The sequence below is a fragment of the Coenobita brevimanus genome, chromosome 45 (assembly GCF_032717465.1).
Source record: "Coenobita brevimanus isolate Jiangsu-jjx chromosome 45, ASM3271746v2, whole genome shotgun sequence".
NCBI lineage: Eukaryota > Metazoa > Arthropoda > Malacostraca > Decapoda > Coenobitidae > Coenobita > Coenobita brevimanus.
In genome coordinates, this window is record NC_136998.1 from 32437326 (window position 1) to 32454523 (window position 17198).

The 17198-nt window shown below is 41.5% G+C and overlaps 3 protein-coding genes across 5 annotated transcripts in view; 2 read left to right on the top strand and 1 right to left on the bottom strand.

Annotated features, from left to right (window-relative positions):
- The window catches only part of CARPA (Carbonic anhydrase-related protein A), a 556097-nt gene that overhangs the window by 216231 nt on the left and 322668 nt on the right, over window positions 1-17198 (bottom strand). The window lies entirely within an intron of this gene.
- LOC145398325 (uncharacterized) lies at window positions 961-5428 on the top strand. Its single transcript, XM_080271213.1, has 5 exons — window positions 961-987; window positions 2286-2420; window positions 3359-3541; window positions 4600-4700; window positions 5250-5428. The coding sequence occupies exons 2-5, from the start codon at window positions 2300-2302 to the stop codon at window positions 5319-5321; spliced, it is 477 nt and encodes a 158-aa protein (XP_080127339.1). The 5' UTR covers window positions 961-987; window positions 2286-2299; the 3' UTR covers window positions 5322-5428.
- Window positions 11001-16334, top strand: LOC145398327 (uncharacterized). 3 transcript variants are annotated; one of them, XR_013897117.1, is made up of 5 exons: window positions 12094-12213; window positions 13129-13311; window positions 15553-15665; window positions 16071-16250; window positions 16317-16334. XR_013897117.1 is itself a non-coding variant. In XM_080271215.1 (4 exons), exons 1-4 carry the CDS (start codon window positions 12105-12107, stop codon window positions 16143-16145), a joined length of 480 nt encoding a protein of 159 aa, XP_080127341.1. In that variant the 5' UTR covers window positions 12094-12104; the 3' UTR covers window positions 16146-16251. The 3 variants fall into 3 exon arrangements, 1 of the variants encoding a protein (XP_080127341.1); XR_013897118.1 differs by lacking the exons at window positions 12094-12213; window positions 16317-16334 and adding an exon at window positions 11001-11036 and having other exon boundaries at window positions 16071-16251; XM_080271215.1 differs by lacking the exon at window positions 16317-16334 and having other exon boundaries at window positions 16071-16251.

Consider the following 17198-nt stretch of genomic DNA (forward strand, 5'->3'; position numbering starts at 1 on the left):
AGTGTACTTCCTACCTTATTACTGAAAACTCACACTCCTATCACACTTAAAGGGGAACAATAAATGATGAAAATATTATGGTGAAAGAACTGATGGTTGGATTAGGTCAGACGAAATATTTTATTACATTTTCCTAATAAGTCTTTATTTTTCTACTTCTGCTGAGAAATCTGGCAGTAAAGAAGTTAATGAATGCAAGACCTAATCCATGTCTCCCCTAAGGTATGTAAATTGGTCCTGAGGACACTTAAAAGAAAACAGAGAAAAAAAAAACTCATACTTAGACTATTATATTCTACCGTATACATTCCCTAACCGTGTGTGTGTGTGTGTGTGTGTGTGTGTGTGTGTGTGTGTGTGTGTGTGTGTGTGTGTGTGTGTGTGTGTGTGTGTGTGTGTGTGTGTGTGTGTGTGTGTGTGTGTGTGTGTGTGTGTGTGTGTGTTTAAATTCAGTTCTCCATGTTTTTTTATTACTGACATAAAATAGTCTGGGAACATCGTAAATCATCACTGTTAACAGCAGATCATCTGGCATAGACGTACCCCCCCCCATATCTCTCTCTCTCTCTCTCTCTCTCTCTCTCTCTCTCTCTCTCTCTCCCCTTCCACTACGCACCTTACCCTCCTCTCTATTACCATCTTTTCTCCTCTCCTCTCCATCCTGCCTCCTCTCACTCCCCCCAATTATCTCCCTTCCTCTCTCAAGTTCCTAGCATGTTCTGCTCCCCCTTTCCCTCCCTCCTCCTCTCTCTTTCTCACCGCACCCCCTTAACTAGCTCCCTCCCTTCTCCGTCCCCTCTTTCCTCCTCTCTCCTGTCTTCTTCCCTCCACCATCCCCATTCTCCACCCACTACCTCACCCTTACTTCTGTACATCCCCCCTTCCATCTCCCCTTACATTCTCCTCGGTTTCATCTCGCTATAAAACACGGAATCCACACCTCTCCACTTCACTCCACTCACCTTCTCTTCCACAGCGAAGAATCAGGTAACCTCATTTGTGAATTTAATTCAGATACAACCCAGTTTATACGTGCCACCTCTTAAGACTTCTTCACCTCTGGGCACTTCTCGTTGTGAAAAAATGTAAATATCTCTATTAACACTGGTTATCTTTTCACTTGTACTAAGTCGTTTTTTCTTATGTAAGCGGTAAAACCATCTGATTTTCTTTAGTTATGCGAAAAAAACTGCTTGAGAATTGCCTAAATTGCTTCATTAACTTAGAGAAAACCGAAAGCTTTTACATCCTAGAGCAGAGTAAATTAATCTAACTGTGTACATTTGCGGCAACAAATCTCGATGACACTTTGATAATCACTCACTCAAGATCTATAGCCATAATTTTATTACCTTATTCCCTCATGGTAATATACAGAAAAATTTAAGAAAGATTTCATTTCTTCTCTCTCTCTCTCTCTCTCTCTCTCTCTATATATATATATATATATTTCAATTCTTCTATATATATATATATATATATATATATATATATATATATATATATATATATATATATATATATATTATCGCTGAGTATCATTTAACAGGAAAACAGCTTTACCGAAGAATTTAAAAAATATATATATCGGGAGATGTTTGATTCTTGGTTCTCTTGGCATTATTTTTCTCTGACTTGCCCGAAAATCGTCCTCTCTCCATCGTGAATGCTGATTTGCAATAAAAGTATAAAGACAGTCAAAGAAAGGATGTAACGACGAACCTTTGTCATATCCTACCACTTAGGTGCGTGAAATAAGCTGCAAAAACACGTAAATCTGGGACAAAATACGGTTAACAGGAATATAAGCTGGTAACTCTACTAATTCTCCACTCCTCGCTCACCCTTCCCTCATTTTCCATCCTCACTCCAACACTTACTCCCCACTCATACCTCACGCTCCCTATCATACCTGCCTTACCACTTCCTCATTCACTGCCCATTCATCCCTCACCCTCACACCCTTTACCTGCCTTACCGCTGCCATACTCATTCCCCACTCACGCCCCATTCTCCCACCCTTTACATTCATTCCCAACTTTCAGAGACATTCCTCACTCATCCCCCAATTTCCCTCCCTCTATATTCCTTCCCCAATCCCACACATATACTTCCCATTCATCGCCCACTCTCCCCTCCACTTACCACTTCCCATCTCACTCCTAACACATCCTTCACTCTCCCTCTCCTTATTTGCTTTCATTACTTTCCAACTCACTCTCGACGCTCCCTCCCTTCACCTACGGTCCCCACTGCCACACTCACTCTCTCGCTATCCTCTACAGGCACCACCACCACCATGCGGATGGCCCTTCTCAGCCTCGTCTTCATGGGTCTTCTGGCCGGAGGAACTCTGGCAGGGAGTTTTCTGCCCTGCAGCGGGTCCAACGACTTACTTGGCTCTGTTCTTAATTTGCTTGGTAAGTGGCTGGGTTCTGGTTGCCGTCTGAATGTCACTCTCGTTCGATGGTTCGCCTTTTAACATGCATATTCATTCACACAGGCATTCGTACACTCGCTGGTATCAGATGGTATCAGATATAACACACACACACACACACACACACACACACACACACACACACACACACACACACACACACACACACACACACACATTCATTTAGCAGTATTTATTGTACTTATTAATTCACTTACACATATCATTCACACAGGCACTAAAGCTAATCAATTGAAAGAACGTGTCTTCTATATACTCTCACTCCCTCAGTCTTAATTAGCTCCCACAAACACTCACACTCGCTTCACCCCATGCAGGTTCACTCATACTCCAAAGGATGCTCCATCTCACTCATTCATTTACTCAATACCCACTTATGGAGATTGCTGAAAGACAGTTTCGCAGACGTTCTATCTCAGGGTCAATCTCCTATGGTCACAAGCTTACTATAAACAAGTTACTTTATTTGCAATATTTTAGTAGTAATGGATGGGTCGAATCTACGAAAACTTCTATCAGATAATACACTTAGATTTATATTCCTATGCCCTAAAGTCTAAATCATTCAAACAAGCAAAGCAGCATATGAGGAAGAGCCTATCTTCCTCTCTCTCTGCCTTCCCGTTCTCTTCCGTTTAACTCAGTCCTTTCCGTTCTTCCTCTGCCTCCTCCGTAGCCTGCTCTTCTACTAACATCCTCCTTAACTCTCCACAGTCAAACCAATATGTGAAGGAGAGATTCACTATCTTCAACTGTCTACCAATTTCTCTCCCTTTATCTCCGTCCTTCCTGTTCCCTCCGTTGTCTCCCTCTTTCCTCCTCCCTCTCTCAGATGCCTTCCCAGCCTCCCTCTTTTCTCCCCGCCAATAATATCCATATTCTCCCAACTCTCTACAGTCGGAGTACTATGTAACCTGCCGCTTGTGTGCCAGCTCAACGTGTTAGACTGCCTCAAGGAACTTGACATACTCTGCGGAGACCTCACCCAAGAACTGCTGGACCTAATACTGGAAATTTTGAATGACTGCATCAGAGAGTTGAATCCGATAGTGAACGTGGATGTTCCCATTCGGATTACCCGTAATGTCACTTTATTTTACGCTGATTTTCATACTGTCACTCGTTTTACACCAATTTTCACGATGCACTCTGTCTCACGCTGATTCTCATACTGTAACTCATTTTAAGCTGATTTTCATACTGTCACTGTTTTAAGCTGATTTTCACATTGTCACTCTGTTTTACGCTGATTTTCATATTGTTCTTCTGTTTTACGCTCATTTTGATGTAGTCACTCTGACTTACGCTGATTTTCATACTCTGTTTTAGCATACCTCTCATACCACAGCACTATGTTATGTGATTGTTTTAATCTGGCTCTCATACCCATGCTTTATGTTATGTGACTACTCTAGCTCACATACCTTAGCTTTATGTTGTGTGATTCAGTTTTACACTGGCACTAATACCCTAACTTGATGCTTTGTGTTTCTGTTTTATTCTGGGTTCATACCCTAGCTTTATGTTATGTGATTCTGTTTTACTCCGGCTCTCATATCCTAGACATAGACAATTTTGTTTTACTCTGGCGCAAATACCAAAGCTTTATTCTATATCATTCTGTGTTACTCTGGTTTATATTATTTTGGTGGCGGTACTATGACTTTATTCTATTCTCACTACATGTTACTCATTCCAGGTTGGTGGTGCCGGAAAGCAGGAGAAAGCAGCCTCAGTCACTTTCACTCTGTTCCCAGTTCTCTTAATTGTCTCCCTAACCCTATCTTAAAATTACTTCACTCTCATCGTCTTCTTAATAACGGTTGTAGAATTCAGATATTTTAAAGACAATAACGATGTCGATGACAAAGATATTACACTGATTCCTAAAGAATAAGAGTGAGAAAGATTTATTCTCTCTCAGTCACACTCTCCTCCAACACTCCCTCACTGCTCACCTGCCTTGTTCTGTCCTGCCTTCCTCTACATCACACTGCCCTGCATTCCTCTTCATTACCCTGCCCTGCATTCCTCTTCATTACCCTGCCCTGTCCTGCTCTGCCCTGCGTCCCTTCAAACATCAGGTAGGATCTCTAGTCATTTGACCTAATCGACCCTCTCCCCTTCCTCTACCACAGTCGACACACCACCCGAGGTGATCTTGGAGATCTTGGTAGAAATCTTAGGCCTTGACAGCCTCGTGGCGGTCCTCGTGTGTCTGCTGACGAAGCTTGGCTTTGTGAGTATAACAGATAGATATAGAAAAACTGAGAGAGAGAGAGAGAGAGAGAGAGAGAGAGAGAGAGAGAGAGAGAGAGAGAGAGTTATTATCTGATACTTTTTATTTTATAGTAAAAACATATGTATTAAGATACGAAACTTACTTTCACGATCATTATCACTCTTGCGTAAATTTTACTTTAAGAGTTACATCGTGGGTGTTCTAGACTGAATTTAAAAAAAAAATCCAAAATCTCTATAACTCATCTCTAACGTGAAAATAACATGTATAACGGCTGTAACCTCTCTCTCTCTCTCTCTCTCTCTCTACAACCTGAAAAAAATATCCATAACCCCCATAACATATCCCTCTCTAACATGAAAAAATGGTCCATAAAGAACTAAAACTTCTAATGTAAAAAAAATAAAAATCCAAAACAACTGTAACCTCTCTCTCTCTCTCTCTCTCTCTCCTGAAAATGATCTCTAAGCCCTATAACTTATCTGTATATCCTGAAAAAATGACCAATAACCCCTATATCTCTCTCTCTCTCTCTCTTCCCCTCAGCTCCTCGATTTCGTCGTATGCCTGCTCGGTGGAATTGTTGGAGGTATTCCTGTATTACCTGGAACCCACTGAACCGACCTGAACCCACGTGAACCCGAACCAGGACCAATCTCTATTCTGTGTGCATGTGCGTGTGTGTGTGCGCGCGCGGAAGAGTGCGTATGTGAATAAATCCAAAGCAGCATCTTACATTCTTTTTATTACCTGACTAATTCACAGACCATATATATTTTTTACACAGTTCTGAATAATGGTAATTTAAGAGATAAAAAGTATCACATAAATTTATTTCCACCTGAACTCTGAGGAACGGTAATGTATAAATATATATAATTCCCTTTTCAACATAACCCTTAATGGTAGTTCTTCAAGGGAACACTGCTCTGTCTTGGTGCTGAAGCCTGTGCATTCCAGTCATCAAAGGAAGTATACTAATCAGGTGCAACCACAATGGCAAGTTTCTTGACTAGGGATCACATGAAAACTGTTCCCCTGACACTACGTGCCTGAACTGGACATGCGAGGCACCAACCCAAATCTTTTTCTAGTAGTTTACCATCTTGCAGTCTACCAGGTTCTTTTCACAGGACAGAGAAGGAGTTGAGTGACGTTCGTATAACCGGTTAGCGAAGTTGCCCGGCCATATCGATGCCACCACGTGAAGGGTTCCCTCACCGGCACCAGCCTCTTTCTAAACCACAAAGACGATTTCCGTTAAACCATGGTTCTTAATCTTCAGCAGCGATGGAGCAAATGACTCTGGCGTAGTCAACGCTGATCCAGGGCAAGAGGTGTCTAAAATATAGGAATGTTTACAATCTAGGCGCCTTTGGAAACGAAACCTTGGGATGAGCAGTCGGCATCAGGAGTCCGGTCGTCTCTCCTGTTTTTCTCTGCATCGACATTGAAAGTCAGTGTGGTGAGTCCGCAGCAACTGACAATGACGACACTACCCGGCCACATATAATATCATCAGTGTCGGCTGCTGCGGGTTTACCACACTGAGGCGAACGAAGTCGTTGTACAGCAAACGTAGGAGTGTTCGGAGAGACATGGAAAAATACTGATAGATGTCCCGTGGAACGAGAAAAAAGAACCCTTCTTTAAAATGCATCAGACGAAAGTAGGAGATACAAGCAATCGAAAAACGGAAGTTTTTCATACATCGAAAACACAACCAAAGACTAAAAACCCAAAAGTTCTTCTTTGCACGAAAAAAAAAAAAAAAAAAGTATTGCAAAATTGAAGATCCATTTATTCTGAGAAGTGACTGGGGTCACAAAGGAAAATACAGGCTGAAGAAGGCAGGTCCGGAGCTGACCTGGTGCGTACATGAATGATTGACAGTATCGGTTAACTCTTGCATTAGACAGATGGACAGAGAATGGGTGAGACTGTGCTGCCAGAAATGTTCTCAGCGCATGCCAAAATGGACGAGGGGTGCAAGTAGACGTTTCAAAAAATCAATGAAACAGCGTTGGTGCGGAGATATAGAACACTGCAAGAAGAGGGAAAAGTTGAAGGAAGTCAGTGAGAGAAGGGATGTTAATAGACGATAAGCCTTTGATTCCGCCCTGTTTACAAGAACTGTATGTGGGGAACGACTTCAGTCACAAAAAATGCTATATGTACCCGACACACGGGCGAATAACATCGTAAAACAAAGTAAACAGCTGTGTAGTGTAACAAAAACACGGAGTCGGCTTAGTGCACTTAATCTCTTGGAAGGATAATTTGCACGGCTGGTAGTATGATCTTTTCAAGTATCGTAGAGAAAGAAAACCCAAGGATATTATGAGACAGTGAAGGACTGAGCTGTGTATTGTTAAATATTAAGGGATATTCCTGCGGAAGATTTTAAAAGGATAGGTGTAAATACTGATTATATATACATATACATATACATATAATGAATATATATATATATATATATATATATATATATATATATATATATATATGTGTGTGTGTGTGTGTGTGTGTGTGTGTGTGTGTGTGTGTGTGTGTGTGTGTGTGTGTGTGTTTGAATGGCTGCGTGCGTGCGTGCTTGCGTGAGTGCAAGAATGTGTGTGTGTGTGTGTGTGTGTGTGTGTGTGTGTGTGTGTGTGTGTGTGTGTGTGTGTGTGTGTGTGTGTGTGTGTGATGAGTATACAAGTGTGCTTTAACACCAGTCTGGAAGGATCTGCTCCTGTATACTTATACAAATGTTCTTCCTTCAAGAGGCATGCCGCATGCAAACGATAAACGCCAGCAGAAGTTATTGCCTTAGTGAGATTAATAAATACTTATGCTAATTAGGCAGTCAGAACTTACAAATTTGGCCAATTAAGGAAAAACTGATGGTATTAGATGATTTAAAGTGCTGCGAATTATGAGGCGGGAAACTGTAGATGCCCTCTCTATCTCTCTCTCCCTCTCAATCTCTCTCTCACTCTCACTCTCTCTCTCTCTCTCTCTCTCTGTCTTCAGAAGAATTTAGTAAATGACAACTGTATAACAATGTTACACTGAAATTCAATAAAGACAATGTTACAGCAGTTGCGAGTAAGTGATCGAGTACAAGAAGGCTAATTTTCATAAACTGAATGCAATTGTAAACAAAAGTGACTGGAATTCCACTGTTAAAACATTGGCTAATAACGAAGCATGGATAAGAAACCCGACAAAAAATTAATAACAAAAGAAAAACGAAGATGTCCGCAAGTATTACATGAGCAGGATTGAATAAACTTCAAGGAATTGTGTAGGTCGAAATAAACCAGGTGGAAGCTTGGGATGGGAAGAAACCAAATTTCTTCCCTGAAAGATGTTTCTGGAGGAAAAAATAAATGTGATCTAAATAGAATATTTTTATTTTAAACTGTACAGGAGTAACACTGTGACTGAAGAGCCACTTCAGGATATGGAAATAGTGTACAGAGAAAATCCCAGCAATACAATTATAAAAATAAAAAATCTTAGGAACGAATATGGATAGAGAAGGAGAGGAAGACAATTGCACCAATGATCTTATTAAGATACAAGTGGCTTTGCAGATGAAGACTTTTTACAGTATGCTTAAAATGAAAATCAAGAAAAAATATGATTTAGTTCTGCTACAGATGCAGTCCGGCCAAGTGAACTAACTGGACTGTTTCTCAGCTACGACATAGTTGGCCATATTAAAGTTTTTAACAAAGTAAAAAAAACTTTTAAATATGAAAAGAGAGCTTCCTGGATAGCGGAGAAAAAGGTAAGTAATATGAACAAGTCATGTCCGAAGTAGAGCAGACAACAGACGGACAACCAGGGCAACGGAGAGGCAGGCCCGAGATGAGATGGAGATCTAGACAAGGAGCCAAATGGAGATATGAAATGCGGAAATTCGCTGGTATTCGATGGACCAGACTAATAGCTAAACTGAAGGACGGGATGGATAATCATGAGAGATCCTCGCCCTGAAGTGGAATGACTCAGGCTGCAATTATGAAAGTGTCTACATATATATATATATATATATATATATATATATATATATATATATATATATATATATATATATATATATATATATATATATATATATATTGTGTGTGTGTGTGTGTGTGTGTGTGTGTGTGTGTGTTCGGGCGGGCGAATGCTTTAATGGTGTCTAATGTGTATCTAAGCGTGTATAAGTGGACGGCCACACTTGCTCCAAACATGTGATCGATAAGAGGAAACGAGGCTCAGGGGTCCGTCCAACGTTAAGACTCAGATACTGCAGCGGCTCTAACCCGGTGGGTCGCTTCGTCTTGTCGATCACGTTTCCAACACGTGTAGCCGCACCTAACACCAGCTTGCAGGCTTCTGCTCCTTATACTTAAACATGTGTTCTTCCTCCCACACACATACCGTAGGCAAATGATTCACGCCACGCCAGCAGATGCTTATTAACTTCATTACCTTAAGAAATACGTTCCTAAATTCACCAGCCTTATCTTACTATTTAGCCAATTACAGGAGTAATTGGCAGTGTCAGATGTGCTTATGTGTTGGGAATTATTAGTAAGAAGGGTATATCTGTGACAGAGTGGGATTTAGATGAAAAACTAAGTGATAAGAGAGAATTCAGGTGTGTGGGAGGAGGAGGAGGAGGGAATGAGGTCACAAGTTGGTGGAGTTGCTATTGATCCGAAGACTCTAACTAATATATAATAATAATAATAATAATAATAATAGTAATAATAATAGTAATAATAATAATAATAATAATAATAATAACAACAACAACAACAGCAACAACAACAAATAATAATAAAGCACGTCAGCATCACCATCACGATATGATAATAATAATAATAATAATAATAATAATGATAATGATTATAATAATAATAATGATTATGATAATAATATTAATAATAATAATAATAATAATAATAATAATAACAAAGAACAATTCTTGTCATCAACACCATCAACATGTCATAATAATAATAATAATAATAATAATAATAATACCGAGGACAATTGTAGTCCAGTGTCACAAATCTTCTAAAGCACTTAGGTGTGGTGTTCCTCAGGGTTCTGTTCCTTCACGGAGTCTCTCTCCTATTCATCAGGTATCAAAAAGTCATCTTTACATCCTTCCCTCTTTACATTTTCAGAGAATAAACCTATGAACATATTTTCCAGTAACTCCCCACAGTTATGCATGGCCAGTAATTTAGAAGGTAAGATATGAAGAAAAAAACTATGCCACATAAGAAGTAAACAATTTCTTCAGAAATATTCGAGTAAAAACACACGATAAGCAACAGTCAAAGTGAAACCACCTGTCACCTGTGTAATGATACTATTCTGATTAACTGCATCTATTACCTTATTACATACAGAGAATTCACACTCCTGTCACACTTGCAGGAGTAGAATAGATAATGAAAACATTTTGGTAGAAGTACTGATTCATGGATTAGGTGAGGCGAGGTATTTTACTACAATTTTCATCAGAATAGTCTCTATTTTTCTACTTTAGCTGGGAAATCTGGCAGAAATGTGGTAAATGAATGCAAGATCTATTCCATGTATCTCCTAAGGTATATAAAATCTTTATGAGAGTATTATGTCCTATCATGTAGTTTCCCAAACCTTGTGTGTGTGTGTGTGTGTGTGTGTGTGTGTGTGTGTGTGTGTGTGTGTGTGTGTGTGTGTGTGTGTGTGTGTGTGTGTGTGTGTGTGTGTGTGTGTGTGTGTGTGTGTGTGTGTGTGTGTGTGTGTGTGTGTGTGTGTGTGTGTGTGTGTGTGTGTGTGTGTGTGTTTAAATTCTGTCCCCCAGGTTTTTCCTTACTGAGATAAAACAGTCTGGGAACAACGTAAATCTCGACTAGTAACAGCAGATCACCCGGCAAAGAGGTACACCTCTCTCTCTCTCTCTCTCTCTCTCTCTCCTTCCACTACCTACCTTCCCCTCCGCTCTATCACCGTCTTTCCTCCTTTCCTCCATCCCAGTCTCTTCTCACTCTCCCTGAATATCTCCCTCTCTCAAGGTCCTCGTATGCTCTGCTCCCCCTTTCCCTCCCTCCTCCTCTCTCATTCTCACCGCACCCCCTTAACTCGCTCCCTCCCTTCGTTCCCTCCTCCCTCCCCTCTCTCCTTCCTCTTCCCTCCACCGTCCCCCATTCTCCCCCCACTACCTCACACTTACTTCTGTACATCCCCCCTTCCCTCTCCCCTTACGTTCTCCTCGGTTTCATCTCCCCATAAAAGACGGAATCCACACCTCTCCACTTCACTCCACTCACCTTCCCTTCCACAGCAAAGAATCAGGTAACCTTATTTGTGAAGTTAATTCAGATACAACCCATTTTATACGTGCTACCTCTTAAGATTTCTTCACCTCTGGGCACTTCTCGTGGTGACACAATGTAAAAACCTCTATTAACACTGGTTATCCTTTCAATACTACGAAGTCTTTTTAATTAAGTACGCGGTAAAACCATCTGATTTTTTTTAAACTGTGCGAAAAACTCTTCTTCAGAATTGGATAAAAGGCTTGATTAACTCAGAGAAAACCGACAGCTTTCACATCCTAGTGCGAAATAAATTTCTATTATTGTGTACATTTGCGGTATCAAATCTCACTGATATTTTGCTAATCACGCACTCAAAATCTCTAGCCATAAGTTTGTTACGTTATTCCCACTTTGTAATATTCAGCAAAATTCATCTGATGGGCTAAAGCTAAGTAGATTTCGTTTCTTACATAAAGTGTGTGTGTTTTTTTTTTTTTTCGCTCTATCATTTTAACAAGAAAACAGCTTCATCGAAGAACTTAAAATAATTATGGAAAGTTGTTTGATTCTTGGTTCTCTTGGCATTATTTTACTCTAACTTGGCCTAAATTGTCACCTCTCCATCGTGAATACTGATTTGCAATAAGAGGTTAACACTACAACATATGCTAGTCACATCTCTCCCGTTCCCTTCCCTTACTCTTCCTACCACTTCCCCACTCATTCCCCATTCATCCCTCACTCTCCCTCCCTTTACCTGCCTTACCCCTTCCACACTCATTCCCCACTCATGCCCCATTCTCCCTCCTTTTTCATTCTCCCACACTCTCACACTAATTCCTCACTCAACCCCCATTTTCCCTCCCTTTAAATTCCTTACACACACACACGAACACTCTCTCTCTCTCTCTCTCTCTCTCTCTCTCTCTCTCTCTCTCTCTTTCTCCCCTTACCACTTCCCAACTCAGTTCTCATACATCCTTCACTCTCCCTCCCTTCACTTACTTTATCAATTTCTCACTCACTCTTTCCTCCCGTCACCTAGCTCCCCCACTCCCACACTCACTTTCTCTGGCTCTCCCCTACAGGCACCACCACCACCATGCGGACGGCCCTTCTCACTCTCTTTGTCGTGGGTCTTCTGGCCGGAGGATGTCAAGCACTGAAACTCGCGGAATGCATCGACCTTAAAATTCTTGCCGAGTTGCTTAGTTAGTGGCTGTGTTTTGGTTGCAATCTGACTCTAACTCTCATTCGCTGGCTCTCGTAATACCATGCATATCCACTCACACATTCATACGTGCACTCGCTGGTATCACACACACACACACACACACACACACACACACACACACACACACACACACACAGAATCCGACATCCCTTCAGCAGTATTATTTTATTGCATTTACTGATTCACTTACACATGTCATTCACACAGGCACAAAACCTAATGCAGCTTAAAGAACGTTTCAATCATAATATAATCTCACTCCCTCAGTCTTCATTAACACCCACAGGCACTCGTACTTGCTTCACCCCATGCATGTTCACTGATACTCCAAGGGTACTCGATCTCACTCATTCATTCACTCAATACCCACTTACGGTGATTGGTGAAAAACAGTTTCGGAGACGTTATAACTCAGGTTCTTTCTCATATTGACACAAGCTTAGTATAAAGAAGTTCCTTTATTTGCATTATTTCATTATTAATGGATGGGTCGAATCTACCAAAACTTCCATCAGATAATACACTAAGATTTATATTCCTATGCTCTAAAGTCTAAACCATTCGCACAACCAAGGCTGCATATAGGGAAGAGCCTTTCTTCCTCCCTCTCTCTCTCTGCCTCCCCGTTCGCTTCCCTTTTTCTCCGACCTTCCCGTTCTTCCTCTGCCTCCTCCTTCCTCTGCCCCATTACTAACACTCTCCTAAACCCTCCACAGCCAAAACAATAGGTGAAGAAGAGCATTCACCACCTCCAACTGTCTACCAATTCCTCTCCCTTTTTTTCCTGTTTCCTCGCCTGTCTCCCTCTTTCCTCCTCCCTCTTTCAGATGCCTTCCCTGCCTCGTTCTTTTCTACTCACCTCTAATAACCCCCCTCTCCGATCCCTCTACAGTGAAACTATGTGATGGGTTTCATCCAACTTGCCTTATCAACCTGGCAACATGCCTCCCGTCCTTCCCGATACTCAATGGAAACCTAAACCTTGACGTGGTGGACGCCTTAACGAATTTTTTGCCTGCCTGCGCCGAAGACTTAGGATTGGAGCTCAAGGTGGATGTTCTCTCTAAAATTACCGGTAATGTCACAGTTTTATGCTGATTATCATAATGTCACTGTGTTTATTTTCATAATGTCACTCTGATTTACACTGTTTTTAATAATGTCACTCTCTGTTACGCTTATTTTCATACTGTCACTCATTTTATGTTGATTTTCATAGTCACTCTGATTTACCCTGATTTTCAAATTATTTTACTCCGACTCTCATACCAAAGCTTTTTGTTATGTGATTACTCCTCCTCACATACCCTAGCTATATGTGATGTGATTCTGTCTTACTCTGGCCCTCATACCCTAACTTTATGTTATGTGATTCTGTTTCATTCTGGTTCTCACCCCCAAGCTTTGTTATGTGATTGTTTTACTCTGGCTCTCATACCCTAACTTTATGTTACGTGATTCTGTTTAACTCTGGCTCTCATATTCTTGCTTTATGTTATGTGACTGTTTTATTCTGGCTCCCATATCACAGTTTTATTTCATGTGATTCTGTTTTACTCTGGCTCCCATACCACAGCTTTTTTATTTTAGTGGCGGTACTATGACTTTATTTTCATGACATGTTACTCATTCCAGGTTCGTGGTGCCGGAAAGCAGAAGAAAGCAACCTGTCACTCTCATTCTGTTTCTCAGTTGTCGTACTTAATGATATATGTAAAGCAGTCTTTAAATTATTCACACTCATGCTCTTCTTATTCACGGTTTACCCCATCTGCTTCACTTCGTGTCCTTATAGATTATTGGCAGAGTCATTCTCCCCTGAGCCATTTCATTCCAATTTGCTGAATTCTATACACGCTTCTCACACTCCTGGATGGTCACACCTCTAGAGCTGAAAATTTGTTTCAACACGATCCTTCCACCATCTTCTAGACCTCCTCATTTCCCTCACTCATCAGTATCCTTTCACAATCTCCCACCACCCACATACCCTGACCTGCCCTTTCCATTGCACTACGCCTACCCTCACACGTTCCTGGTCTTTCACGCTCTTTCAATGTCTTACCTCACTGTGTTACGTCATCTAACTCCACATACAAACCTGGAGCACTTCATCATCAGAGCTTCCACCCTTTTTCAGTCCCTAACAGTCAAAGATCGTTCCTTGCATCCATACAGGACTGGATCACACTGCTTTCCTACCCTGACCCCGTCTTCCCCATGCTTCACAGTACCCTAATATGCCTCTTCTCCTATCCTACACATATTTTTTCATTCCCCTTCGTTCCATCTGCTTCTTTGGACACCTTTAAATCCCTAAAATACTTCATTTACTCCAATTCTTTCCAGATGAAACTTACACAGCGTTCTTCTCCAACTGTCTATGACACCTATTTGCCTCGGCTCTTCTTGTATCCACTAAATTTCTTCCCTTTAATAAGAAAACATTTTTTTTTTTTTTTTATTCTTGCAAACTGGATTCAGGTCATTCAGTGTCGTGAATCTGTTTAATCTTCTGGGTAATATGTTTTTCTTGTAGTATGGTGACTCTGTTAATCTTCTGGCTCATTTGTTTTTATTTGTGGGATGTAGAGTTAAGATAATTATAAGACGATGACAATGACGAAGATAATACACTGATTCCTAAAATACTAGTGAGAAAATTAAAATACTCTCACAGTTACACCCCCGTTTAAATTTTCACCCCTCACTCCTCACTTGCCTTGATCTGCCTCCAATGCTTCCTCTGCACTACCCTGCCTTACCCTGCTTTCCCGTACAATATCCTGCCCTCCCATAGGTTCCTTAACACTACCATGCCCTGCCCTGCCTTCCTATACATTACCCTGCCCTGCCTTCCTCTACATTACCCTACCCTGTCCTCCTCTACATTACTCTACCCTGTCCTCTTCTACATTACCCTGCCTTGTCCTCCTCTACATCACCCTACCCTGTCCTCCTCTACATTACCCTGCCCTGTCCTCCTCTACATAACCATGGCCTGCCTTCCTCTACATCACCCTGCCCTGTCCTCCTCTAGATTACCCTGCCCTATCCTCCTCTACATTACCCTGCCCTGTCCTCCTCTACATTGCCCTGGCCTGCCTTCCTCTACATTACCCTGCCATGTACTCCTCTACATTACCCTGGCCTGCCTTCCCCTTCATTACCCTGCCATGTCTTCGTAATCATCACCCTGGCCTGTCTTCCCACATATTAGCCTGCCCTGTCCTCCTCTGCCCTGCGTCCTTTTAAACATCAGGCAGCTTCTCTAATCACTTGACCTAATCAACCCTCTCCCCTTCCTCTACCACAGTCGATTCAACATGTCCGCAACTCTTGAAAATCTTGGCCGAAGCCTTCGTTGGTGTGGACATCAAGTCTAAACTCCCGAAGCTCCTCATCTGTGTAGAGGAAAAGCTTGGCAATGTGAGTACGATAGAGAGAGGTGTAAAACTGATAGGTAGCTGTGAGAGAGAGAGAGAGAGAGAGAGAGAGAGAGAGAGAGAGAGACTTACTTTTGTATGTCATAGTAAAAAACAAAATTTAGTCTTCTGATACGAAGCTTACTTTCACGATCATTATCACTCTTTTGTTGAAATTATACTATAGGTGTTACACTGTAGTTGTACTAAACAAAAAAAAATAACCTCTATAACTTATCTCTGACTTGAAAAAAAAAAATGCATAACCCCTAAAACTTCTCTCTCTCTCTCTCTCTCTCTCTCTCTCTCTCACCTGAAAAAGATCCATAACCCCAGTGTCTTATTTCTCTCTCTAACCCGAAAAAGGATCAATAACCCTGACAACTATCTCGCTCTCTTTCCCCCACAGCTGTGTGCCTACGAGAAATGCTTGGCCACTGGGACTCCTCTTCTTCCTGACCTTCCTTTTCCTTTTCCTTTTTGAACACATGGAACCCGCTGAACCGTCCTGAACCCACGTGAAGCGGTACGAGGACCTATCTCCAGTGTGTGTGTGTGTGTGTGTGTGTGTGTGTGTGTGTGTGTGTGTGTGTGTGTGTGTGTGTGTGTGTGTGTGTGTGTGTGTGTGTGTGTGTGTGTGTGTGTGTGTGTGTGAGAATAAATCCAAAGCAGCATCTTACATTGGTTTTATTGCCTGACTAATACACAGACCATATATATATTTTTACCCAGTTCAGAATAATGGTAATTTAAGTAATAAAAAGTATCACATAAATTTATTTCCACCTGAACTCTGAGGAACGGTAATGTATAAATATATATAATTCCCTTTTCAACATAACCCTTAATGGTAGTTCTTCAAGGGAACACTGCTCTGTCTTGGTGCTGAAGCCTGTGCATTCCAGTCATCAAAGGAACTATACTAATCAGGTGCAACCACAATGGCAAGTTTCTTGACTAGGGATCACATGAAAACTGTTCCCCTGACACTAAGTGCCTGAACTGGACATACGAGGCACCAACTCAAATCTTTTTCTAGTAGTTTACCATCTTGCAGTCTACCAGGTTCTTTTCATAAGACAGGGAAGGAGTTGAGAGATGTTCGTATAACCGGTTAGCGAAGTTGCCCGGCTATATCGATGTCACCACGTGAAGGGTTCCCTCACCGGCACCAGCCTCTTTCTAAACCACAAAGACGAGTTCAGTCAAACGATGGTCCTTAATCTTCAGCAGCGATGCAGCAGATGACTCTGGCGTAGTCAGCGCTGATTACGAGAAAGAGGTGTCAAGAATATTGGAATGTTTACAATCTAGGCGCCTTTGGAAACGAAACCTTGGGATGAGCAGCCGGCATCGAGTCCGGTCGTCTCTCCTGTTTTTCTCTGCATGGACTTTGAAAGTCAGTGTGGTGAGTCAGCAGCAACTGACAATGACGACACTACCAGGCTACATCTAATATCATCAGTGTCGGCTGCTGCGGGTTTACCACACTGAGGCGAACGAAGTCGTTGTACAGCAAACGTAGCAGTGTTCGGAG

What these genes read in the sequence shown, in the direction of transcription:
- LOC145398325 (XM_080271213.1), top strand. Translation starts at nt 2,300, where the DNA reads ATGCGGATGGCCCTTCTCAGCCTCGTCTTCATGGGTCTTCTGGCCGGA. An exon ending in CTCTGTTCTTAATTTGCTTG is followed by an intron (nt 2,421 to 3,358) that starts GTAAGTGGCTGG and finishes AACTCTCTACAG; the next exon opens with TCGGAGTACTATGTAACCTG. An exon ending in TGTTCCCATTCGGATTACCC is followed by an intron (nt 3,542 to 4,599) that starts GTAATGTCACTT and finishes CCTCTACCACAG; the next exon opens with TCGACACACCACCCGAGGTG.
- LOC145398327 (XM_080271215.1), top strand. Translation starts at nt 12,105, where the DNA reads ATGCGGACGGCCCTTCTCACTCTCTTTGTCGTGGGTCTTCTGGCCGGA. An exon ending in AATTCTTGCCGAGTTGCTTA is followed by an intron (nt 12,214 to 13,128) that starts GTTAGTGGCTGT and finishes ATCCCTCTACAG; the next exon opens with TGAAACTATGTGATGGGTTT. An exon ending in TGTTCTCTCTAAAATTACCG is followed by an intron (nt 13,312 to 15,552) that starts GTAATGTCACAG and finishes CCTCTACCACAG; the next exon opens with TCGATTCAACATGTCCGCAA.